The sequence below is a fragment of the Candoia aspera genome, chromosome 7 (genome assembly GCF_035149785.1).
Source record: "Candoia aspera isolate rCanAsp1 chromosome 7, rCanAsp1.hap2, whole genome shotgun sequence".
NCBI classification, from domain to species: domain Eukaryota; kingdom Metazoa; phylum Chordata; class Lepidosauria; order Squamata; family Boidae; genus Candoia; species Candoia aspera.
In genome coordinates, this window is record NC_086159.1 from 74,972,753 (window position 1) to 74,999,860 (window position 27,108).

Sequence of the window (27,108 nt, forward strand, 5' to 3'; positions counted from 1 at the left end):
AAAATATGACTATGTCTGAATGGTACTAACTGGAACAAACAAAAGTAGTAACAGAAGCAATATCATAAACAAGGGTGCACTACCAGATCAATGATTTTACAACTATTAATTAGCTGTTACATACTTAAAAGAGAAAAATAGGTTGGAGCACATGGGGAGAAAGTACTAGCTGGCATGAGCTACAAGACAAAGAAATCTTGGAGAATATCCATAAACACGTACAAAACCACCTAACCACCTTGTCACAAATAGGACAATATTCCTCTGATCCTCATTTCTTAATTCTATGTGCTGCTTTGATGCTCCCATCTGAAACATATCCTACACAACTCTTTCCTGTGAGTATATATAAAGAACTGCTGACCTTAAATAACACAAAGTTCTCATACAGGTAGTCCTCACTTAACAACCATTCATTTAGTGATGGTTCAGACTTACAATGGTGCTGGAAAAACCAACTTGCAACCAGTCCTCACACTTGCAACCACTGCAGCATCCACATGGTCATGATCTGGGCACTTGGCCACCAGTTCACATTTATGACCATCACAGTGTCCCATGATCATCATTTTTTACCTTCCTAGTCAGCTTCTGGCAAGCAAAATCAATGGAAAACTATGATTCACTTAATGACCACACAGTTCACTTAATGTCTGCTGTGAGTCACTTAATGACCACCACATAAAGGTTGTGAAATTGGGTTGGGTTCGCTTAATGACCGCTTTGCTTAGCAACCAAAATTCCAGTCCCAATTGTGGTTAAGTGAGGACTGCCTGTAGTAGGTTACCTTTCCGGCTACAGAGCAGTCTGAATTGCTTTTACTCTCAACGTTTTTCTACCGAACATACATCTGTTAGTCCACCCATTATGCTAGGCTTCCATAAAAGATCACATATTCACCAAGGAGAAAAGAATCAGGCTGTATTTACACAATAGACTAAGCTTTATTGTACTTTGGCTTAACAAATCATTCTAAATCTAGGCTAAGGGAAGATGTGAGAACCCTTCTTAATAATTCTAAATCTAGGCTAAGGGAAGATGTGAGAGCCTTTCTTAATAATAAATAAACTGGGTTTGGGCTGGGTTCTGACAATATAGGAAGCCACGGTTAGACCAAGTAAAATAAGCACAAGACATATTTTCACACTGTGATTAAGGTGGAAAGTTGACCTTGTCCTTAGTTTACCTGGTCCAACCATGGCCTCCTGTATTGTCTGAACACATGTTCCCAGATAGCTTATGCAACATCAATCATTCAGGAAAACAAGGAAAGATAAAGTAGTGAAAAAGTAGAATTGCTCCACTTTCATTTTTCACACCTGGTGTACATGGGGGTCTTTTTAAAAACAGAAGGGCTGAGAAAGGGATTAGTTTTCCTCACTCTGTGTACGGCAATCCCATTTGGGCCACCGTACTCTGGCTTTTGTCTGTCTGCTTGAGAAAAGCCAAACTAGTCCCCAAAGTTGATGGAACAACAACCAGAGAGATGGGGGCCAACAAATGACGTGAAGTTGTTTGCCGTATCATTAGGTTCAGCAACCTTGGGTAAATCTCTTAGCTGTCAACAAGACTTGTACTTAAGACTTGTAATAGAAACTTCATCAGTTACAGAATTCATCTGTATGGAATCAGGGTCTGCAATTAAAAAATAAGCTAGAACACCCTATGCTAATACTGACTATACATGTAGCTCCAGGACAGTAATATATAAATGGATATAAACACAGTTGTACAATGAATGCAAGATTACAGTCTTGCATCAACTTACTTAGAAACAAGCAACATTACATTCAATGGGACTTACTGCGGAGAAGACACAGAGAGGCCTCTGCCATTACTTCATTTCCCTATCCAGCTATTATACTTGAAAGGCAAGACCTGATAGTAACACTGCCTTTGGTAAATAAAAATAATTCTCACCCAATCCATTTTTAAACTCTGGCAAATCATTATGATCATTTAAAATTTCACCTGTTTTGCCTCTCAGTGTTTTGCAGTTCCCTGTGGTCCCTTTTCAGATGTTTGGTCAAAGATGTAAAATATTCTTTCAGCAGATTTTGGAAAGGTTGTTGTTTCTCCGGGCTAATTATCTCACTGGGAGGAAAGCTCAAGTTAAATTTATCCGCCGCACTTTTAACCTTTCTTGGTACCAAACCAGCAATGTCATCTCCGCAATGCCGGCAGAAACTAATCACCACTGAAACGTGGGTATGAGATTCGCGATCAGCATTAATAATATTTTTTAGCTGTTCATAGATTAAAGATAAGCCTTCCTTATCTGTGAAAATCCCAACTATCGTCAATTCTGCAATGAATCGCAGGTCCGTTCTCAGTTTTGTAATGTTAGGCGTTTTCTCTTCTTTCCTTGCTTCAAAATGTTTTTTCCAGACTTGAAGCAGCGATGGAGCAAAGTCAGCATATCGCTGGTGAAACAATGAACACAGATGCACAGCACAGTTTACATCGGATATTTTCAGTTTTGCTTCTACAATTGATGCAACGGCCTCTGCAATATACTTGCTTAAATTGAGGCCATTGAAGTCGTGGGACAAGGAGTCTCTCTGCTGCTCGGTGATAGTCTTTAGTTTCTTAACAAAGGCAGTGTTCTTCTTGAGGCTTGAGTCCAGCCTGCTAAAGAAGTTCTCTTCTGGACGGTTGTCAGAGGCATTCTGGTTTTTGCTTCGCAGCTCCTTTCTTGCTTGGTGGCGCTCCCAAGCTTCCTGGTGCAGTTGATGTGCTTCTTCTTTTTCCCTAAAAAGTACATGAACAGGCAAAGTTATATTTTACGTCAGGATTCAGCCATAAAAAAACCTTCACCAAAGACCAACAAGGACACCAGGACTGGGCAATACGTTTGTTTAAAAAAAATAATAATAAATGTAATGCACACATCCATCCAAACTGAAAATGGCAGGCATTGTCTTAGAAAATCTACTCATACAGAAAGGAAGGCTTGTCTAAGATGTTCTCTAGTGCTATATATATATATAGTCATTTGAAACTGAGCCGTCTCTTTTAAAAGGTTTTACACATATACACTTTGAATGGTGAAAAAATTTAATGTTAAAGTAGAATGTCTGAACAAGAGGGGAGGGAGGTTTGCGGGAGAGGAGAGGATCCCTGCTCCTCTAAACGTTTCTCCCAGCATCTTCTTCCCTATCCTCCAAAATCACAGGTACCAGAAACACACGAAGTCTTACTTCAACTGAGCAGCTGCTTCTTCTTGCTGCTGCTTGATCTCGTCCTCTTGCTTCTTTCTCTCCTCCTCTTCAAGTTTTTGCTTTTCCTCTTCCTCCTTTCTCTTTTGTTCTTCCTCAGATTTTATTTTCTCGTCGTCTTTCTTCTTCCATTCCTTGTCGTCCTTTTTCCGCTTCTCCTCCTCTACTTTTTTCTTTTTGTCTTCAGGTGGCTTCAACATCTCTCTCTTCATGCCAAGCCTCACATCCTCCTTGGGTCTGTCCCGGCTGCTCACTGACCGCCTCTCACCAAACTCCTTTTCTTTGTTACTTAATGATGTTTCTTTTTCTTCCATGCTTGCTGACTTCTTACGCTCAGCTGGCATTATGTTATCCAGGAAGATCTGAAAGATTAATAGCATCAAAGTGTCATTACATTCACAAGTGATTACTCAAAGCCTTTCATCTGCTTTTCAAAACTACATCTACCAATACATTCCCACCCTTGCCTCCAAAGCTACATGCTGTCAGATAGCTTTTCGTGTCATAAACTGAGTGTCTAATATATTAATCTATAATATAAAGATATGTATCAGCCTCTTTCAATCTGACAGTGCAGGTGTGCTAAAAAGTCCACTGAAATCCAACACATCTAGAGGGTAACTATAATTTTTTTTTTTAAAAAAAGTTGTTCAGAGTTGAAGTAAAGAAAGAAGTCTGCAAACGCTGGCAAGAGCTTAAGCAAATGAACACATTGTATTGTTCTCTAAAACGGATACAACATTCAACGGCTATATTTTATTTCAGTCCAAGAATAGTATGAATTATTTAACAGTGAGCAGTTAATAAATAGAGGTAAAAGCTGCAAGTGCAATGAACACTTGTTTAAAAAATTTCAAAGACCAGAATTCCAAAACTCAAGGGTTTAAGCACACGTTCTCTAGTCAGATAATTTAGAATTAATTAATTAATTCCATTACAGTCAAAGGCCAACAATTTAAATTACAAGAAGTCAGATGTCCAAGCAGTATTACAACACAGTAGTACATTATAAATAATACAATACATAATAACATGGTAAGATAAAAGCACTGAGCGATTATGCTGTTCAGTTGGAAAGGGACCTGGATTACCAGCTTTGGTGGTGTCCACTTACTTTTCCGGCACTATACAAGCCACTACACAAAATTTAGCTGCATTAGAGACAATAATAGCATGCTACATGTCCAAAAATGAAAGGTTTCTTGTTTGTTTGTTTGTCTTCAAGACTCGACTCCTAGCAACTACCTGGACAAGTCCACAGTTTGCTTGGCAGCATTTTCAGGAAGTGGTTTGCCCTTGCTTTCTTCCCAGGGCAGACAGAGTGACCGACCCAAAGTCACCCAGCTGGCTTCCATGCCAACAGCAGGATGAGAACTAGAACTCTGGTTTCTTGTTTTAGTCCAGCAGCTTAACCATTAGATCAAATTGGCTCAGGACACAATGGGAGTCGCTATTTGGGGTAGAGAAGACCTGAAACACCGCCCTTAGGAATTTAGACTGCACTATTTCTAGAGGGAAATAATTGGGATATAATCTTAAACTTTATGTAACAGTTGATCCAGAAAACTTATTCTAAGTAGCATGGGGACAACAGGACCTGCCTTCTTTATAGTAATGGAACTTTAGAAACAAAAAGTGATGGGATATGGAAAAAAGAAATCATTTGTTGTAATTTAAGAGGAGGTAAAAAGTTACTAAAATAGTTTATACTTATTGTGATGAAGGTTGGAAGCCACTTCTTTATATACTTTTCTTTTTCTTTACTATATTCTTACGTTTTTTCTTTCTTTCTATTCTTTATGTCTCTATTGTTTTCCCTTTGCATCCTTTACTCCTTCTATTATTCTCTTTCTTTTAGTTTATAATTACAGTAGTAAAAACTAGTACAATCTCCAATAAAATTACTTTAAAAGATTAAATCTAATCAAGTAGGGCATAAAGCCTGGAACATGCTACAGACCCTGGGACATATTAAGAAATGTTGGATAAAAATGAACATTTTAAACAAACCTTCCATTTTCCATTAAGACATAATACAAGGTTGGGGCTATGTATCCAGCCCCTATGAACAGGTGTGTTCCAAAACATAACATTTGAAAATAGTTGGCAACTAGGGAATACAGGAAGCAATCACCGGATGTTCAGTTTAAAACACACTATATGAGGAATTCAGACAAACACGTAAAATCTACTTAAATAATTCGAACTATCACAAAAAGCATACCTTGGCTGATCTCAAAAAGAGCTAACCTACAACATACATCATTGGTACTTACATGGGAGGCTACCAGGAAATCCCAAGAGGGTAAACTAGTCTGGGGAAATGAAAACCAGCCCAAAGTCAATGGTGACAAGCCACATTTGTATTGTCATGCTTGACTCAAGGGACACTTGATCTTTTCCCCCAACTATATGTAATTCACCAGCTAATACCCAAAGTTTTTCACCAACTTTGTGATCAGTGAATTCTTATTTTAAATTTTTCTCTGAAACAGGATCTTCCTTTTTATAACCCATACACTGGCTTTTCTATTTGCATTCACTTTTCACTAAGGAAGTATAATTACATAAATCAGCCCTTCCTACCTATTCTTAGCCACTCAGTGCAGTCCTCACTTTATAAGGAGATAAATTGCTACAGTAGTACTGTTTCTTTCTTTAAAACACTGGGAAGATCAACTTGGCTGATCCTGAAAACTAATCAGGATTAGATTTGGCTAGTACTTGCATGGGAGGCCATCAGCTAGTCCCAGCGCAAGAAGCTAAAATGGGAAGTTGAAGAGACATGCTGGAAGAAAGCAATGGCAAACCGCTTTGTTAATGCTGTCAAAAAAACTACATAAACAACGTCACCAGGAATTAAATTTGAATCTAGGGTAACTTTGCCATTTTTAAAGAGAGATTCAGGAATACAGAACTTTGACATCTTTCCGCACAGATGAGTATTTCTGGTGTTTGTAACTACACAACACAGAAACAAAGCTAACCTAATAATCTGATTTTGACAGCTTGCCAAAACAGATTGTTTAACCATGCTTTACTAAATAATCCATAATTTTCTGGGTTTGCCCCTCATACTAAGTCATCAACCATGGTTTGATTTAGAAACTATGAACATATCATAGCTCAGCATAATGAATGAAACCAGCAAAGAATATCTGATGGATAAAGTATATCTAGTGAAGATGGATGGAAGACAGGTGGCAAGATATTCTTCTCTTTCACACTACATATACATAAAACTAACTTTTTCGAAGTGTATTAACTAACACTTTCAATACTCTGAATTATGGCCATGGGATTATCAGGGCCTCTTCCCATCCCTCAAAGTAGCAGTTACGTCCAACAGAATAACAGGGTGAGCAAATACAAATATGATGCAATGAAATTTCAAGAGACCAATCAGGGATTAATACTGGAAGCATCCCAGAACATCTTTAGAAAATTTTCCTAATTTTCAAGTGTCATTTTTTCTAGAATGTGTAGACGTAGGAATCTAAACTCAGTTTATATTCTACATAGATTTTAAGTTTCTACATTTCTTACAGAAATTGATTTGAATGAGCTTTGAATTTCTTCTTCTTTATCTCATTATGTACCATCAAGTCAATGTAGATTGTCTGCAAAAAGTGCTTATTATCTATAATATAAAAACACTCTGCCACCCTCCTTTGGGTTACAATCCTCTGCCTTTGGCATACTAATATTCAAAGTCACAGAGTAAACTACATATGATGGTGATGGCATCAAAGTATTACTGAATTGTTGTCTTACTGATATGCATATTCAACAAAGCTACATATGTTAGTATAAATGGAAACCTATATTTTAAACTGCATTGCCATGTCATATGGCAGATGTTTGCTGTTCTTTGAAGCTGCAGAAACACAGACCGCTTCAGTTAAGAGTAGGCACACCCTGCCCTAAGAGCCACATTTAAATGTGAAATTTTGTCTTTGCTGGTTACCAGCAAGGAGAACACGATTAGTATCACTTTCAAAACCTGAGTTACGGTATTTCTGTGGTACAGCTATAAAAGCACTGACACATTCATAACCATATAACAATAGCAATTGACTGTTAAAACTATTTTCACTGTGCTATATGTGTAGCCAAAAGCCTTTCTATTAGGTTTTAAAGCAAAAATTTCTCAAATTCTATCATTTGACCAAGTATTTTCTGACTATAGTACTGTGACCTATCCTAGCTATTAGAAAAAGTTGTCTTAAAATGCATGGACTGAATCTTCTTCTGTTCCCTCATGATTGTATAATAATCCAGCAGATCATACTGTATACATTTATTAAACTGGGAACTACAGCAATCTTACACAGATCCTGAAATGCTTCTTTTAGATGTAAGTTATGCGTAGTTCTTGCAAGGCCAAACAGGAGTTTGTGACACTTCAAAGTGATTTCAGACACTGAAATTGGACACTCACCTACTCTCCTGGGCAGAGAATTGCTACTTCCAAGGCTGAAAAAATATATGACTAATTGCATTAAGGAAAGGCTGATGCAGCCCCCAAACCATGGTGAATTGCAAACAGGAATTGACTATGCTTCAGAATACACTAAACAAACCAGATGTTATTTGTAAAAATAACAACAAATCTTTATTACAGTCATAGACCAGCATATGCAGAATAAGGCTTTTAAAAAAGTAAAATTAGCACCTGTGTCAATAACTGTTATCAGCCATTTTTGGGTGGTATTTACATATAATGTAACAACATGTTGCTACTTGATAGAAATAGAGCTGTCTTGATAAATTAACAGATAATGTAAACAGATATCGGAATCTGCTGGAAACTTAGCTAAAAGAAGCGTAATTGGCTGGTGATGAGTATCCCTATAAAACTGATAATAACAAAGAATACGAGACATGGTTTCTATTGCACCCATGCCCAGGGACACTAACATGTTTCAAAAGGAGTTCTTTTATATCTCCCTTCCAAAACAGCTATGGGGAGGGGATTAAAATGGCTGGAGTTAAAAGCTCTCCTGAATTTATGGGTCAAAATTTTGTATAGGTTTGAAGCTGGTTTGGGAGCTAAAATTCTCTTATTTATAAATTTATATTCTATTCTATGAGAGGGCAGCAGTTTCTACTTGACTTTCAAGTGTCTGTCTATGTCTATCTATCCGTATAGACATATATACACGCACACGCGTGTCCCAAACTGATGGCCAAGGCAAAGGGTGCTCAGGTGCCTCGGAGAAAGGAAAAGAGCAACGTGGGTTGTACTGCTAATACCTGAAAGTCAAGACTTAACAAACCTGCCTCCAAAAGGTTTGAACGAACACAAAAGCCACAAACTGTTGAAAGGCCCCAAGAAGTACAGGCTACAGGAAGACCGGCCCAAAACAAACGAACGGAAGAAAACCAGCCAAGCAGAGCCCTTGGGCTCCCCAAAACGAGCTTCCGGTACTCCCTCAGATCCGCCGACCTGAACGCCTCTCCTCTCTCTCACCGCCTTCGACAGAGACGCTGCCTTCCCCCACGAAACGCGGGTCTTCCCCGGCAGCCCTTCCAGACCAGCCGAAGCTACACGAACGGCCCAGCCCCGGCCGAGCTCCCCCAGGCCGCCCAGCCCGACCCCTGTGGAGCAGAAGACAGCCCCCTCCTCTCTCCTCGCGCTCAATTCAGGAGGAGGAGGAGGAGGAGGAGGGGGAAGCGGGGCCAGCACCCCCGCCGGCCCTGCGGCTCCAGCGACCCCTCCCCAACCACGCCGGCCTGCCAGCGACCCTCCCCCCACTCGCCCCCTCTCGTCGCGTTGCACGGGGGCCGGCGGGGGGGGTCGACGCCCCCTCGAGCAGCTCAAAGCGGGGGGAGGGGCGCCTCAACTCCTGCCTCCCCGCGACAACGCCCCTGCGAGGTAGGCCGCCTGAGGGGGAGAGCGCGGCCGGGCCAAAGCCACCCCCGGCGCGTTCGCGGCGGAAGGGGGTGGCGAAGCGGGGTCTGCCCGCCTGCCCGTCCGTCCCCGCGCTCCTCCGGCTCTCCCGGGGCGGCCAGGCCCTCCAGCCCGCCGCCACCGCCGCCCAGCGCCCCCAGGCCCCTCCCCCGCCCCCCAATCTCTCCGCCCGCTCCTGCCCAGGCCCCGCTCCCGACGGGGGAGAAAGAGCGGAGGAAGCCGAGGGGGCGGTTACCTCGGCCCGCCGTAAACATCGGTTCCAGCTTCTGCAGCTCTAGCTCCGTCAGGCTCTTCTCTCCCCCCTCACTTTCTTCCAGGGCGAGGACCCCGCCCCCTAGGCTGCCCCGGAGGACGCCTCCTCGCACCCCGGCCGCCCCAGCCTCCGCCTCGAGCCCCCAGCCTTCAGAGGGGAAGAGGCAGGAAAAGAGCAGCGTTCGGCACTCCGCTAGAAGGAGCGGGAACCTCCCCCGCGGCGGGTGGTTAGGACCGTGGCTGCAGATCTGTCAGGCACTGCTTGGGACAGCCATCGCTCGCGTGGGTCCTGAAGGCGGAGAGAGAGCAGGGCAACCCCGTGCTTTGGTTACCAGGGGAGGCGGAAGTGGCCGAGGAGGCGTGGCTGTCCTGTGGGGGTGGAGCTAACCCTCCAAACTCCAGCTTTTGAAAGCAGTTCAATTTCCTTCCAATTTGCTGATAGGATAAGAAGGCGTAGGGTGCGTGCCCATCTGAGAATATTAGAAGGCAGTGGCAAGAATTTAATCGCTGCTCTGCTCCCAAGTCTTTCAGAGAGGGGGGAAATGAATGTGTAGCCTTAAGCTTATTCATGCTTGTCAAAGTAAGAGATCTTTAAAACAAAATTTACTCCCGACCCTAATTAGAGACTCAAGCAACATGCATTTTTAGGGTTTAACTATATAAAGTTTGGAAAACAATTTGACCTTCCCCTGATGGGTGTTTTTTTGTTTGCATGGTTCCAAAACCATTTATCTGAATGAATGAATGAATGAGCTGGCTGGTCTTAACTTTATATCTTAGCTGAACCAAAGTTTATATGTTCATGGAGTTCAGCAGGCTTAGAGGAATCTACTACTTCTGCAAAAGGATCAGGCAGAGTATGTAGTTGCTCCCTTGTCTTGGTTTTAGTGAAACCCACTAGGAATTGTGCTTGTGTATACATGTTTTTATTGCTGTAAGAAAGCCTTCCTGTTACAACAGGTGGGTGGTACATTCATCAAATAAACTATGAAGGCAGAAATGAGAAATGTGGGTGTTATTAAAGGTAAGATATAGGTGCAGTTAGTGCATAAACATTTGTCTCAAAGTAGAACTGGCTTGTACTTCTGATACGTGTTCAACTTCTTCGCCAGGTCTCTACTTCTAGTTTTTATTTTTTTTATTTGAATTGAAAAGTCGCCCAACTCCAATGGACTCTGAGTAGTGTGCAAACCAGGAAAAACCATAAAAACACTAAACCAGACAGACAGCCCAGACTGAAATAATCATACAAGGAACAAAAACAAGACATGGGAAGACAGAGAGAAACAATAATACATCAACTTGAGGCCTGGGACCAAAGCCAGGTTTTCAGAGCCTCTGAGATACACTAGTCTTTGAGGCTGCCACCCCACCCGCCCCAGAAACTGGAAAACTTGATGTGCAAAACTCACTGGCAACATGGCCTTAAAAAGCTTAATTAAATGAAGTATTCTGTCAGGTAGTGGGCTCAGCTGTTTATGGTATTCAATTCAATTTAATTGGTACCAGTAATATCATGAGAATGTAAATTAATTAGCTGCAAAATCCGAATGACTGTAGATGGTCGCAAAGGGGGCTACCCATACATCTTTGCTGCCTTCAAATAGTTCTCTGGATTTTTAGACCCAGAATCTGGTAGGCCTAGGCACACTATATGTTCCTTGGTTTTTCTCTTTTTCTACCCCTTTTAGCAGAAGCATGAAAACAGAAATGGGTGCAATTAACTAAGCCATCTTCCAGTTGGAAGAATAGTGTGGCTGAGAATTCCTGCAAAAATATACAAAAATCCATAGCAGCCTTACTGAGGTTGGAGACATGTGAACAGCTGGAAGATGGCTTAGTTAATTGCAGCTAATTAATTTACATTATCTGAGTCTAAGTTTGAGCCAGTTTGGTCTAGTGGCTAAGGTGCTGGGCTAGAAACCAGGAGTCTGTGAGTTCTAGTCCCGCCTTAGGCATGAAAGCCAGCTGGGTGACCTTGGGCCAGTCCCTCTCTCTCAGCCCAGCCCACCTCACAGGGTTGTTGTTGTGGGGAACATAGGAGGAGGAAGGAGTATTTGGTATGTTCTCTGCCTTGAGTTATTTATAAAAATAATAAAGGTGGGATAGAAAATAACTAAATAAAATAAATAAATAAGTCCAAGAATTCTCAATCAACATGGCTAAATTGGGTACGAATGTTAGCCGTTGTTAACGCATGTGTAAAGAACTTGAAAATACTATTAGTCTGATCATGTTATGCAAGAGACTTCTTTGACAGTCCACAATTTCTTCCATTTTACAGATGGAGAATCACAACCGGAAATATTCAATGGCTAAAAGTAGGATGAAATGGTGGTCATGTGTTTACAGAGAAGGATGAGTGGAAAGCTGTGCCTGATTTTGGGGTCCACATCCCGTTAGTGTTGTCCAAGTGTATTTGGGGACAGAGCTGCCATCAGCAATTATGGTTGGGTTGGGCCTGAAATTGTAAATATCAAACCCAGCTGCTGGAAATTAAATGAAAGTACAAGTGAAGAAGCCACAAAGAGATGCTTTCTAGAAGATGGTGTTGTAACCAGGAAGGCATTGCTTGGATGAAGAACACCCAGATTCTTGGTCCAGCTCCCCCCCCATAGAAGCTCAAGGGTAGCTTAGATACAGACTCCCTCTCCCTGCTCAGCTGGATGCAGGTTGTGGGGTAACATTAGAAGAGACCCCCTTTATGTAAGCCCCTGGAGCAACCAGAGCAAAGCTGGGATGCAAATGCAATAAATAGCAAAACATGGAGTCCTTGGTCCCCTCGGAGCCTGGTGGTTTGCTTTCATTACCCTACTAAGAAACCCCACCCTCCTTCGCACTGATGCTGTTACCTAGTCAGGTAATGGGACGTCTGTAATCAAACCACCAAGCTCAGAGAGCCCCAAGGGCTTCACAGCCCAACCCTGAGCTATATATGTTCCCTTCCATTGGAAATAGCAAAATATGCAGAAGAAAACACGTGTTGGAGGGCATGGCTTTCATATCCACGCGGTTTGCAAAGCTCCGCTGTCAACCACAACCCAACTTGCAGCTTCTTTTGCTCGGACTGTTCCTAAAAATCCAGAGCCCCCCCTCCCCGTGGGCGGGTCCTTTCCTCCTCCCTCTCCGGTTCGCCCAATCAGCGCTGGGGGCGTCGTCGGAGGCTGAGCCCCGCTTTTGGCCCGCGATCAGCCGAGCGGGATTGCCGCGATGGCAGCGCGCTCGCTGGCTTGGCTGCGCGGCGGGGCTCGCTTCGGGTGGCAGAGGCCGCTGCTCGCCCGGTCCCCGCGGCGCGGGTACCACACCGAGCGCGGCGTCTACGGGTATAAGCCGAGCCGCAAGGCGGAGGAGAGGGGCGACGGCGCGGAGCGAGCGGCGCCCTCGCGGCGAGCAGGTCGGCTGGAGCCCGGGCGGTGCAGCTGCGCGGGGATGGGGAAGCCGCGTGGGTGGGAGGCGGCTTCGCTGCTCCTTCCATCGCGGGGGGAGCTTGCATGCACCCCGGGGGGGGGGGAGCACGGGGGTCCGTGCAATAATTCCCAAATTGCTGATGATGGGAGAGTTGCTAGTTTGTTTTCCATGAGAGGTACCTAGAAATCCCAAAAGCCTTCCGTGAAGCCTTCTGTGCAGAGTTGCCTTTTTTTAAAAAAAAAAAAATCCATCTTATATAAAGTCGAGCTTCAGATGCATGTTGGTGACAGTGGCTTGAGCACGCACAGAGTCCCGGCAGATCGGTGGTCAAGTGGCTTCTCTCACGCTGGATCTGCTTTCCTCCTGCTGCCAAGAATGGGACAAGCTAGTTTATTCGTCTAGTCACTTCCGACTCTTGGTGACTTCATGGACCAGCCCACGCCAGAGCTTCCTGTCGGTCGTCAACACCCCCAGCTCCCCCAGGGACGAATCCATCACCTCTAGAATATCAAAGCTAGTGCTACGCCAGTCTTAAAACGAGAATAAAGGGAAATGGTTGGCTTCTTAACTCTTGAGCAAGCCTGCCTGGGATTTTTGTGCCTTCAGCAAGAACTGCCTCTTCGTGGTTATCCCACGGTTTCTGCTGTGGTGTAAAAAGCCATTTTCTACCTTTCTGCTAAATGTTATTAGGATGAAGTCAGGATTAAATCCAGCTTCCCCCTAAAGCAGTGTTTCTCAACCTCGGCAACTTTAAGGGGTGTGGACTTCAACTCCCAGAATTCCCCAGCCAGCCATGCTGGCTGGGGAATTCTGGGAGTTGAAGTCCACACCCCTTAAAGTTGCCGAGGTTGAGAAACACTGCTCTAAACACAATCTTTTTTCTCCTTCCACCTCCCTCCTCCCTTGTCCTGGACACCCACAGCTAATAGCACTGGGTATTAATCAAACCCAGGCAGAACACTGTAGGCATAAAAAGCTACAAGGTTACTAATACATCTGACACATAATACCCAAATATGGCTTGTCGATATAATGAAATAAATAGTATAGGGGTGGAATCAAGCAGCTTTTAACCAGGTCCACTTACGTGATGTGCTAGATTACAGTGGTCCCGCTATGATGCGGGCCACCAAAAAGCCCAACGATAAGTCCTGGTCCATCATTTTTAGAACTCTGGGGCAATATAGAGCAGGTCTTCGTCTGAGACTAATTTGCGAAGAACCCTTCAAAACTCTTTGCTCACAGGGAGGGTTGTGTTAATCTCAGGTGAGCATTTTGTTTGTGCGGGGATTAATGGAACTTTAGTGGAATCTTGTCTGGACGTTTGGTGTAGAATATCATTAATAGATTGACATGGATAAGATGATGCCAACATCCAGAGTGTTCAGAAAACCTTACTGTGTTGCGAGACTTCCAGCTTGTTTTTCCAGCAAGTCTTGGATTTATGTCTTTGAATCTATAGAGTTGCATCTTTCACTGAAGTAAATGAGAAACCAGGCCTGGTTCAGATTCCCTGGGAATCCTTGGATCTCTCTCTTCTAGGATTGGGATTTCACCCCTCAAGTTTTCAACACAAATTATCACTGACTATACATGCTACTATATTTTTACTTACATCAGACCTATGGAAGAAACTTGGATTCCTCCTACACTTTCTCACCATATGTAATGATTTGGAAACTAGCTAAAATTATACTTGTTCTCTTAATTTATAGCTGACCATGGACTAGTTCGCTTAGTGACTGCATATCATGAACATGGGCACAAAGCTGCCAAAATCAATCCACTGTTTACTGGCCAGGCTGTGATGGATGCGGTGCCTGAAATTCAGGTCCTGACGGAAACCTTACAAGGGCCTTTCAATACAGCAGGTAATAATAATAACTAGGTGGGTCTTTTTACAGTTGTATCCAATTCATGTCAGTTCAGAAATAGCTCTTACCTCAGTGGTTGAAGATCGTAGAATGCAGCAGTTAAGCAGTATTGGTCCTGAGTAATACGTGGATGAAAATTCACCAGCAAATCCTAAAGCTGAAAACTAGACTGGGAAGTCAAAACAAATCCCAAAACAAGGTAATAGCAAACTATATTCCATATTGTTGCTAAGAATAGGCCCATAGAATCCACAACAGTCAAACTCAACTGAAAGTTTTGTTTTGCAAGGAGAACATCTGTGTTATTGTTGGAATCTTGGATGGTTCCTGGACAGAGGCACCCTATTATCCCATTCTTTTCATTTCAGGGCTTTTGAACATGGGAAAGGATGAAGCCTCTCTTGAAGATGTCCTATCTTACCTGGAACATATCTTCTGTGGACATATTTCTATAGAGACTAGCCAGCTGTCAAGCATGGAAGAAAAGGAATGGATTGCTAAACGGTTTGAGGAACTGAAACAAGAAGCTTTTACTACTGAAGAGAAAAAGTATTTGTCCAAGCTCATGCTAGAATCTCAGGTGCATTGTATACATATCTGCATACACGGGCAAGAAAATCATTATCTTTACAGAATAAAGAAGCAAAACCGAAGCTAATTCATAAAAATGGATGGTTGTTCAGCTATATGATTGAAATACTAAATACATCTGATATTGTGAAGGGATTTTTTTTCCCCTTGACTGAATTCTAATTGACAGCATTATTTGGTGAATTAGAATATGAAGATAATCTGATTTGTAGAATATGTCTGTCTGTGGCGAATGCACTTTCTTGTTGGAGGCAGTGTTTTAAAAGTGTGCTGGTGCTCGTGTCTGTCCTCCCCTGATTTGCAAATTTGTATGCATTCAACTACGTGCTAATAGAGATAGTAAAGCGTTTTCAAGGGAGTGATTTGCTTTGACTTTGGAGCCTAATTGAAAGAGAAAATATCCATTACTCAAATTGCATAGATGAGTCTAGGAAGGAAAAAAAAGTCCTTGTGTTTATAGAGCAAGGTAAATAGTCCATTCTGATCCCAGTCTTATTACAGAAATACAAAAGATAAGCCCTAAAAGTTTGTTTGAGGTTCAGATTAGCCCACTGTGTATTCATACTGCCCACATTGGTGAATGAGTGAACAGAGTGCAAAGTCCAATGAATAAATATCTCCGTAACCAGGAGGAATTGAGGACGTTGGTCCATTTTTGCAAAACATCTGGTTTCTACAGAAGATGCTAAGGTTGGCTGTCTTATTGATAACATTTGTTATCTGTAACCAGACTAGTACAAATGTGAAACACCATGTAAATGCATAGGATTAAACTTAAAGTGGGGGGGGAGTCAAGGTGGTGAGCTGTGCATGCATGTTCCTTAAATACTCCTAGACTGCATTCTTTTCTATCCTATTTTTATTTTTTATTATTTATTTTTTTCTAATCCCTTTGGACTGAAGACAGCTGAATAGGCTGTACATATGCATTTTTAACAGTGAATACTACATCTTGGGGAACAAGTAAAAGAACTGTTTCCATTTCTGTATTGGCTGTCCCTCTGCCATTGTTGGGGGTGAAAAAGGACAGCCAAATTAAGGAAGAGCAAGAGTTCTAGTGAAATAGGCATTTGTTATAGGGTTGTTATCCATGAGATCACACTCACTTAATGACCATTCATTTAGTGGCAGTTCAGAGTTACAGTGGTGCTGAAAAACCAACTTATGACCAGTCCTCACACTTACAACCATTGCAGCATCCCTGCAGTCCCATGATCACGATCTGGGTGTTTGGCAACTGGTTTGCATTTATGACTGTTGCAGCATCCCGTGGTCATGTGTGTTTGCCATTTTTGACCTTCCTGGCTGGCTTCTGGCAAGCAAAATCAGTGGGGAACCAGGTAAGTCGCATAACCACCTCCTGGTTTCCTTAACAACTGCTGCAAAAAAGGTCATAAAATTGGGTCAGATTCACTTAATGACAGCTTCGCTTAGCAACCAAAATTCCGGTCCCAATTGTGATCATTAAGCAAGGACTACCTGTAAACAGTGAATTTTTGGCAGAATTCTTTAATTCAACCAGTCAACTGAACTTAGATCTGCAGATGTTTATGTTTGTCATGAGTGAGGATGGCGAGCAGGGGGCTCCCATCCAGGCTATAAAGCGCATGCGTAGTACTGAGGAATTAGGTGGCCATTCAAAGAGACACAGATCGGGCCCACCTTAGTCTTTGGGGTTTATCTGTCTGGGTTTTCCCATGCTTCTTCAGTTTGTTAGGATTCTCTGTTATGTAGCAGTAATAAAACACTAGAGACCTACTCCTTGTCTCAGCGTGGTTCCTGGCTGTTAGGACAAAGTTAGTATTTAAGAGATAAGCAGTAAAACATTTTGTGCGCCGTTTTTTCAGAACATACTCATATAGCCGTGGCCTAATGGATACAGAAAATAAGGATCTCTTAATTGTGATTAAACAATTACTAAAAGTACATTATTACATTATTAGGTGTGTGCCAATCCTCTGAAACGGTTGTCTCAAGTTTGAAATGGTTGTTTTTGGCTCAAAACACTTGCAGAATGATCTAAACAGCCCATTTTGAGTGTGGCACAACTGTTTTGAACTTGACAGGAGATATTTTGCATTCAAAACAGTTCATGATGAAAAGGTTTTGCAAACCTTAACTGCTGTGGTCATTTATTCTGGATCTGAGTATGTCTTTCTCTGTCTTCCAGCACAAATTCCCCTTTCCCTTTTATGGTTCATTTTGAATGGCTTTTATTGGCAGTCATCAAGATTATCCACCCTGTTTGGAAACTTGGTTTTGACCTAGGATGGTGTATCCTGGCTAAGGGTAACTTCGCTTAGAGTTCACTGTGGTTATTCCTTATGCAGATCTGATGCTACATTAGAGGCTTTGGTAGCCAGTAGTGAAGCAAGTTGAGTAAATAACTCCAACATTTTATGTTTCACAGGAATTTGATCATTTCTTAGCCACCAAGTTTGCCACAGTGAAACGCTATGGCGGCGAAGGGGCAGAGAGCATGATGGGGTTCTTTCACGAACTGTTAAAGATGTGCTCATATAGCGGGGTGACAGACATCATCCTTGGCATGCCTCATCGAGGCAGACTTAATCTTCTCACAGGTCTTCTTCACTTTCCGCCTGAGGTAAGGAATGGGTTTTAAAAAAATGTCCTCCAGGACAGCTAATTTTGATATGGAATGATAGCTGGAAGCAAAAGCTGCATGTACCATAATCGCGTTGGCATGATTATTCCCTTAGAGGCCTTTGGAGCTGATTTTGGCCATCAAAATCTCATCTGACAAATATTTCACCCCTAATACAGGTAGTTCTTGCTTAACGACCTTTTGTTTAACGACAGTCTGAAGTTATAACGGCCTTAGAAAAAATGCTTTACGACCTGCGCTCACGCTTATGACTGTCGCAAAATGTTGCACCCCACAGTCACATGATCGCAATTTGGGCACTTGGCAGCGGGGTCACGTTATGACCAGTTGCAGTGTCCTGCAGTCACATGGTTGCGATTTGTGAGTTTTTTTGTCAGTTTCTAGCAAAAAACGTCCATTGGGGAAGCTGGATTTGCTTAATGACTCGTGATTTGCTTAACGAGCATCATAAAAATGGTCATAAAATCGGTTCTGGTCACATGGTGACTCACTTAACAACCGCACCGCTTAACCACCTGTTTTCCTGTCCCTATTGTGGTTAAGTGAGGACTACCTGTAATCTCTTCTCTGGCATTGTATGCAGAAGTCACCCAGTAGTGCCTACAGCTCAGGCATGTGTTTTCATATCTGGTAGAGTCAAAGGCCTGGTAGGAAGATTGTGGGCTCTTCCCTGGGTCCCCCGCAGTGTGCTTTCCTCCCCCATCCCTGAGAGGGGCAGAAAGTGTGGCCCTTTCTGAAACCCCTCTGCAACTGTGCTCCTTTTACTGCACCTCCGCAGCAAGGCCAATCAAATTGCTCTCTGCACAGAAGTGAACTCACAATGCTTCCTGTGCAGCGGTGGGATCTTGCAGGTTGGGAAGAAGCAGTGCCTGCTGTGGGAGAGGACATACGTCCTCCTTGAAGCAACTATGTGGGCTTCTCCCTTTCCACTCAGCACTCCCAACCCAAGATGAAAGATCTTGTGGAATAATTTCCATGAGGTCGCTATTCCCGCCACAGCAAAAACAAAAGTAAAAGCGGGGTGCTAAGTGAGGATCTGATTCCTCTGGCAGCTAAAACAGAAATAGCTGGGGAGGCACAGACCTTCGTGGCTGGATGGGAGTGGGGTGGTCCTGCAATGGCTGCTCCTCTGTGCAAAGCAGAATAGTCCTGTAGGAAGTCTTATTTGTTTGTTTGTTTGTTTGTTTTCTATCCCACCTATATTATTTTTATAAATAACTCAAGGCAGGGAACATCCCTATTACTCCTTCCTCCTCCTATTTTCCCCACAACAGCAACCCTGTGAGATGAGTTGGGCTGAGAGAGAGGGACTGGCCCAAGGTCACCCAGCCGGCTTTCATGCCTAAGGCAGGACTAGAACTCACGGCCTCCTGGCTTCTAGCCCGGAACCTTAACCTCTAGACCAAACTGGCTCTTGTTCTGTTTTCCCCAGGAAAACCTGACTTTCCTGCTGGATCACTTTGATCTGGCTGCAATCTTCCTCAGTGGCAGGTTAGCCCCAAGATAGAGGGCACATCCTCTACCAATGACAAACAGGCAATCTCGGTGTCAGGAGATACCAAGAATGGTGTGTGAATGAGCTCTACGTCACTTACTGGTTAAATAAAAATATAGCAAAATTGCCTTTGTAATGTGGTAGCTAAACTCTAGTTTAACTATTAGAGTTAGCATATTTAGGCTACTAGAAATAATTCTCCAAAACCTTAGCTTTTGGTTGGAATCATAGGACCTTAGAAAAACATTTTACAAGGTCAGAGTATTTCCTAATCCAACCCAATATTGCTTACTCTGACTGGTAGCAACTCTGCAAGTCTCCTGCAGAAGTTTTTCACCTTTTTATTTGGAGAAGCCAAATAAAAGATGTGTGGACTTCACCCCATGGCCTTTGCTATGTAAAGCATGTACTCTACCCTGAGCTGCACTCCCAAAGGTCAAAATATTTGAGAGCAGCTTATTGAGTGGTGTGACATGATCTGTAAAGGATTCATGCCAACATAGAGTTTACTCAGCATCTTCAGTTTTCTGGAGCTTCCAGAATTCCATGGGAAAAGGAAGTGGAGTTGGAATTTAGATCTGCTTCCCTCATTGGCTTTGAAATGTATGTTTGGGACCAATCACAGCTTCTTAGTTCTGCTTTGAACATCATGTCAACATGTCACAACTTGTTTAGCTGTGCTTTCATGTGTTATGGTTTGCAAGTTATGGTTTATGGACAGCCTGCGGTACATATTTGGGAATAGATTGCATAATGATGATGATGTGAGATAGTGTTCAGTAAGTGTGAACACTATTAAGCCAGGTCATGTGATAGCTACAGCTTTCACAGGGTAGAGTTACAGCGAAGCCATGCAGATATGATACGTCGGTCCTTAGAAAAGATGCCAGCTGTCACAGAGGAAGTTTAGAAGCAAAGACAGCAATGCCTCAAAAAGCAGACAGAGGTAGAAAGAGCAAGAGCTGAACCTTCAAGGACGGAAGGAACAGATGGTTGACCAGATGTTTGGAACTTGTCGCATTAATAATTTTATTCAGAATTGCAAAAGTGATTACATGTGATTTTCTTACCTTTCTGGGAAGCTGATGTTCCGTAAAATGCAAGGCTTGAGTGAATTCCCGGAGAACTCGCTTGCAATTGGAGATGTCCTCTCCCACCTCACGGCATCTGTGGATCTGGACTTTGGGTCTCACCGCCCGATCCATGTCATCTTGTTGCCGAATCCTTCCCATCTAGAAGCTATCAACCCTGTGGCCGTTGGCAAAACGCGAGGGAGACAACAATCTTTGCTGGATGGAGATTACTCCCTAGCCAGTTCTGCACAGCCAGGAGATAAAGTCGTCTGCCTGCAGGTATCTTGAGAATCAGCAGAAAATGGGGAGCATAGACAGCTAGATGGGAGGTAATGAACTAAACTCCTGAGCCAAGCACTGCCCTGAAGGTGTATGAGACAGAGACACTGCGAAAGCTAGACTCAGCATGGTCTTCTCTGTTCTCAGATGAGAAACTAAGCAAAGGATGTCAGATGAATTAAACGAATTATACTGCTTTGCTGACCATCAACGTGTAAAACAATAGTGGAGGCTATTTTAATCACTGTGCTTCTCCAGAAGTTTTAAACGGTTAAGAATAGTTTGAAAGTAATCTCAGTCTTCTGGAAGACTAGAAAGCTTTATCTGTGGCCTTTCTACTGTAAAGAAGGGTGAGAGTGCCTATAGGCCCCCTCCATTTCCAAACTGCAGTTCCAGGTAATGGAAACCTATCCTTCTCTCCATGCTGTTCTTCTGCAGCTGGCATTTAGAGGCGTGCTGCCCCCAGTGTGGAGGTAACCTTGAAACTTCGGTATTAGCAGACTATGATGGGACTGTCCTTCTTGGGACTCTTCTGTCTCCTTTTAAAGCCACCCAAGTTAATGACCATTACCCTATCTTGCATTAGCGAATCCAGTTGGTTTGTTATGTACTGGGTGAATAAATCCTTTTTTTTTTTTTTTTTGCTTAAAGCAGTGTTTCTCAACCTTGGCAACTTGAAGATGCGTGGACTTCAACTCCCAGAATTCCCCAGCCAGCATGCCAAGGTTGAGAAACACTGACCTAAAGCTGCTTCCAAGGGTTCATTAAATGCCTTTGTTCCTAGTATTTTGAGGCAGAGATCTCTACTTGTCTGCATTCTTCATCCCTCGTTCATCTTTTTTCCAGACTAAAGGAGCCCAAATGTTCTAGTCTTTTCTCATTAGAAATCTATTCAGCCCCTCTGATCGCTTTTTGTCTGTATTTTCCCAACTCTATTTTATTCTTTTTCAAATGCGATGACCAGATTTCTACACACTCTTCCAAATGCAGACATACCTTAGATTTATCTAAGGGCATTAAAATGATGCCATTTTATTTTCAGTCCCTTTCCATACCCTTGCACAGAATTTCTTTTTTTTTTTCCACAGCTGTCACACATTAAATTCACATCTGCACCTCACCCCTCAGTGTATATGTGAAGTTAAGGGTTCTCCATTATTTCCAGATCATTTGGAACTGAGTGAGCAGATTACCCATCCGGTCTATTATACAGAGAAGTTTCCCTTTTGACTTTGAGCTCCTTAAGTAAATACAGCAGTACCACATATCTGTTTTCCCCCATGAGTATAGGAGTGTCTCTTTGGAAGAAGGCAGGGTCCAGTCAGTCTTGTTACTGATGCCATTTTTCCTTGTGATACAGGTCCATGGAGATGCTTCTTTTTCTGGCCAAGGCATCGTTCCAGAAACATTTACCCTTTCCAATCTGCCCCATTTTAGAATAGGTGGAAGCATTCATCTCATTGTTAATAACCAACTGGGCTACACCACCCCAGCAGAGCGAGGAAGATCATCCTTGTACTGTAGCGATATTGGTACGTATCCCAGAATTCTGAGGATAGTTGCTTAAAAATGTTAAGGAATGTAGAGATTTGAAATATGATTCAGACACTGAACAAGTTAAAGACTGTGCGGTTAAATGGATGCAGAACCTAAACAGGATAATTGATGTGCGACATTGGGAATACCCATGAAAGACAAATATAAAACAGACTGTGAATATCACACCTGGAGAAAACTGGTACAAGATGTTTTACTCTTTTATCTTGGCAACTGGCATATTACGCCAGTGCTGATGGCCAAAATACATAATTTGTTTTCTGAAAAAGGTTGCAAATGCAGTCATCGGGTTGGATTATTCTTTCATATCTAGAGGCAATGTTATAAAGCTCAGCAGTTCAGAAAGGTGATTTAGTATAGTAAGAAACAAATCTTAAAGGTGGAATTATTTTTCCTACAAGCTGTTTTTCTGTTAAACATCACCAAACCTTATATTCCTGCAAAGTACACAGAGTTAGCTCTATCAGAATGTTATATAGAGTCCACCTTCCTTTGAGCATTCAGGGAAAGATACAGGTGTTACGTTATGTCATGCCCCCACATGCGAGGTTTTACATTTCCACCCTCTCTGTAGGGGAGGGGGAAATTTCTCAATTTCTGCCCAGCGTACAACAATTTTGTACACAAGAAATGTGCGGTGTTTTCAGAGACCAGACAGAGTTGGCTCTGTATATGATAACAATTGCTAAGATATTTTATGGGGTTTTTTGGAATCACATATACTTCTCTTTTTAGAAGGACAGCAAATTAAAATGTGGCAATATCCATACATTTAACAATAATTTTGTCAAAAATCGCTATTTGAAAAATACGTCTGATACAGAATTGAATTCAACTTGGAAACCATTCACAGGTTATAATTCTACATAAGAACTCAGACGGCATCTAAAATTTAGCTTTCTCTTAGTATAAAGGTAAAGGTAAAGGTTTCCCTTGACGTAAAGTCCAGTCGTGTCCGACTCTAGGGGGCGGTGCTCATCTCCGTTTCAAAGCCTTGGAGCCGGCGTTGTCATAGACACTTCCGGGTCATGTGGCCAGTATGACTCACGGAACGCCGTTACCTTCCCGCCGAAGCGGTACCAATTAATCTACTCACATTTGCATGTTTTCGAACTGCTTGGTGTGCAGAAGCTGGGACGAGCAACGGGAGCTCACCCCGCCGCGCGGTTTCGAACCGCCGACCTTCCGATCGACAGCTCAGCGGTTTATATTAGATCTTGCCTAACTCGTTAAATAAGGATAGGACTTTTTAGATCAAATAGAAATTCTGGTTATTGTTTACTTTGACGTATGTTTCATCTATTGCCTACCTTTTGTTAATTACTGAATATTACCTTGATTTTAATAATGATTTTGATAAGTTTTATATGCAGTACTAATCTAATGTTATTTCAAAAATTTTACTCAATATTTATATAGCGGGGATAGTGCCCTTTGACTGTGGCTATCCTGTTTCAGTATACTTGCAAAATTATATGGATTCAGGATCCAGACCTCTGATCCAAAATCCTGCATCCTAAGACGAGATGAACTGCAAAAACCTTACAGTAAATAGACAAACATATTTAAAGGAGACCTTCAGGAAATCTGAATCTGTAATCTAGATTGGGAAGTTAAAAGAAAGCAACCTAGAAGATGGCAGTGGCAATCCACTTGGACCTTCCAGGTCTGTTGGCAGTTGAAAAAACATCACAGAAGAAGGCAGTGGCATATCTCTTTTGACTGTTGCTGATAAAACTATGATGGTGTATTTGTAGTCACTTCCCAGGAGTTGAGCTCAATTTGAGATAATCTTTACCTAATATATTTGAAGTGATTTGATCAAATTATCATCCAAGCCTGTTCAGTGTTTGGTTCACATGATATTTTATGTTTTGATGAAGGACGAGATGTACTTCCCACATCTTACTTCAAAACCTGCAGTGGGTCTATGTCCACCTCCATGTTTGAAAGCAGCAGTCTTAGGAGGATTAGAGCACAGCTCTATCCAATGAATTGTTCCTTCTTTTCTCTCACCATCTGATGCCTGTTGTTCTGCCTAACAATGCAGCCATCCTCACCTACTCAACCTCCCTGTTTTTTGTGGAAGCTGAATTCTTGAGTAGCCCGCTCAGGTCGACTCAGCCTTCCACCCTTCCGAGGTCGGTAAAATGAGCACCAAGCTTGCTGGAGAAGGCGACGACTAGGGAAGGCAATGGCAAACCACCCCGCTATAGTCTGCCAAGAAAGTGTCACGAAAGCAGCATCCCCCCAAAGGGTCAGACATGACTCGGTGCTTGCACAGGGGACCTTTCACCTTCCAAGTAGGCAGCAAAAAATGGATGTCTATCTGGCCAAATGTTCCAAGAGAATTCTGTTTCATTTAGTCATCTTTTGTATGACTCCACCCTATTCTCTCTCTCCCTTTTTAGGTAAGATAGTTGGCTCTGCTGTTATCCATGTGAATGGGGATGACCCTGAAGAAGTTATCAGAGCCGCCCGACTGGCTGTGGAGTACCAGCGACATTTCCGGAAGGATGTGATTGTGGATTTACTGTGCTATCGGCAGTGGGGTCACAATGAACTCGATGAGCCTTCTTTTACAAACCCCACCATGTATAAAATAATCAGGTAGGGCTTAATTGCAACCAGAACAGCTGTTGACAATGGAATCAGTTCCCAGGGTGGGGGCAGGTTCATCTTTACCAGATGTGTTCAGGCAGAAGGTAAACACCCATCTGTTGGGGATGCTGTAATTTGAATTCCTGCATTGAAGTGGAAGTAAGATTTGATGGTCTCAGTGGTCTATTCCAACTCTTTCAAGGCCATCTAATCCTTGCCTCTATAATTCATGTTCGCCTGAGTCCACATGGCTTCCTTGCAAGCCCAGGAAATGCACAAATCCTTTGAAAGAAGGTCCCCATCTGTGCTGGATCTGAAGCACTTTTCTCCACTTTGCTGGCTGGGGAATTCTGGGAGTTGAACTCTTCGCATCTTAAAGTTGCCAAGGTTGAGAAACACTGCTCTAGAACACACGCTCCAGTTCCTTACCTCAAAATGATAGGAAAATTATGTTTCTAATCCTTTCAGGCTCTTTGGCAGCTGCCTAAAAATTAAAGTGATCCTTTTCCAAAGATGATTCTTAGAGTCCTCTTTAGCTAGATTGATAGTGGTGAAGAAGATGCAGTTTCAAGAATGCCAGCAACTGAATTACTGTCAGCCCCACTAGGTAGATCAGACCAAGAAAAATCAACTCCACAGGAAGGCTAAAACTACTTTTATTGAAATTGGCTATAAGAACAGAATCTTGAGCTCCCTCAAGTTTAATAGCATGCTTGAACCAGAGTAATTATTTTGCTTTTTCTGTTCCTACAATCCAAGAGGGCCTTCTCTGAAGGGGGCTTAATCTCTAAAATGGTCTGTTGCCTACAACAGATGGCCGCACCCAGCTGACCTTGGACTAAATTCTTAATTGGGTAGGAGAAATCCCAGGCCCATAGGCTACACTGGGAAGTCAAGACAACATTGGGAAAAAGGCAGTGAGAAGCTGCTTCCATACTGTTTATGAGAAAACCTCAAAAGTGTGTCCATTAGACCAACCTTGACTCAAAGGAAGTTTTTTATTTTCTCGTGTCATTGCTGTTTAACTGTAATTTTATTTGTTGAGCTTTATTTTTCCTAAGTACATGCATGACTTAGAGATGTTTTAGACATTACCATGCAGTTTTAAAATATATTAAATGGTAAGTGTTCTGTACAAACAAGAACAACTGAAAATAGGGAGCTTTGCCATAATCTAGTGTCATGAGTGCCGTTGAGCTAAAGTCATCAGCGCAATGGCACTCATGACAATGACAAGGAAATAGGTGAAGGGGTACAAGTTAAGTAGCCATCAACCCACAACGACTAACGGCTAACAAACAATAGCTAAACGGATCACGGAGCCACCTAAGCCATCAGCGGCAATACAACGGGGATCGCCCAGCTGAAAGCAATCAGCAGAAGAATGAAAACCTGAGGATGGGCGATCCTGGAAACCCTCAACCAATGGCAGGGCAACGCATGGGACAAAGGGGGGTGACGTGACCGAGAGCGAGGGGGCGCTGACCGGCGCGGGGTATTTAAACCCCGCACCGGCGCGCTCCTGTCACTCTCAGCTTTTTTCTACCAACGTTGTACCTACCCTGAAATAAACCAGAGCCTGCTTTGCAAACCAGTGTCTGAACGTTATTCAGAGGTAGGCAGCGCATGACATAAAGCTGAGAGTCATAAACTCAGCCTCGCCGAGCCCCACCGGACGACAACGAGCCGCGGGAGGAGTAGACGGCGAGAAGACCAACAAGATGAGGCCGGAACGACGCGGGCAAGGAGGGCGAGCCGCGCGGCAAGAGACAGAGGAGGACCGACCGAGGCCAGAGGCACCGCGGACACCCGGAGCCATGGACGCCCACCCCACCCGACCCGAGCCTCAGCTCCAACCCCAAGGGGAGATGGCGACGGAGGCAACCCGACCGCGGGAGGGAGCAGCACGACTTCCGAAACCAGCGGAGGACCCCGCGCCCCACATCGCACCCCAGCAACGGGCGTGGAGCGACAGCCCCACGGTGAGCGACACGGAGGAGGACGACGGAGACACCCATCAGACGGAGGAGGAAGCGGACCCGCGGCGGAGGGACGATGAACCCCACCGGCAACCCACCCCCGAGGACGCGCCAACGGAACCGGCCCCAGCGGCGGCGCGGGCTGTGGACGAGGAGGCACGAGCTGAACTCGCGGCCATGCGGGCTCAGCTGACGGAACTCCGGACCATGCTCCAGGCGCTCATGCCCCCCGCGCCACCCA

General features: G+C 43.4%; 2 protein-coding genes across 8 annotated transcripts in view; one reads left to right on the forward strand and one right to left on the reverse strand.

The window, feature by feature from the left end:
- The window catches only part of UPF2 (UPF2 regulator of nonsense mediated mRNA decay), a 54,307-nt gene extending 44,860 nt beyond the window's left edge, over nucleotides 1-9,447 (reverse strand). For 4 of the 7 annotated variants that reach the window (XM_063308150.1, XM_063308149.1, XM_063308146.1 and 1 more), the window contains exons 1-2: nucleotides 3,201-3,580; nucleotides 1,972-2,751 (exon numbers count right to left, since the gene is read on the reverse strand). In XM_063308150.1, the coding sequence (XP_063164220.1) occupies nucleotides 1,972-2,751; nucleotides 3,201-3,562 (1,142 nt within the window). In that variant the 5' untranslated portion in view covers nucleotides 3,563-3,580. Of the gene's footprint in view, nucleotides 1-1,971; nucleotides 2,752-3,200; nucleotides 3,581-7,659; nucleotides 7,684-9,367 lie in introns of those variants that run through there. The other 3 variants (XM_063308144.1, XM_063308148.1, XM_063308143.1) reach the window with 2 other exon arrangements.
- Nucleotides 9,448-12,573: 3,126 nt separating this feature from the next.
- Nucleotides 12,574-27,108, forward strand: part of DHTKD1 (dehydrogenase E1 and transketolase domain containing 1) — a 39,023-nt gene continuing 24,488 nt past the window's right edge. Inside the window, exons 1-7 of the mRNA XM_063308151.1 lie at nucleotides 12,574-12,778; nucleotides 14,508-14,663; nucleotides 15,035-15,246; nucleotides 17,668-17,862; nucleotides 20,461-20,730; nucleotides 22,091-22,262; nucleotides 24,699-24,897. Of these exons, the coding sequence (XP_063164221.1) occupies nucleotides 12,595-12,778; nucleotides 14,508-14,663; nucleotides 15,035-15,246; nucleotides 17,668-17,862; nucleotides 20,461-20,730; nucleotides 22,091-22,262; nucleotides 24,699-24,897 (1,388 nt within the window). The 5' untranslated portion in view covers nucleotides 12,574-12,594. The remainder of the gene's footprint in view (nucleotides 12,779-14,507; nucleotides 14,664-15,034; nucleotides 15,247-17,667; nucleotides 17,863-20,460; nucleotides 20,731-22,090; nucleotides 22,263-24,698; nucleotides 24,898-27,108) is intronic.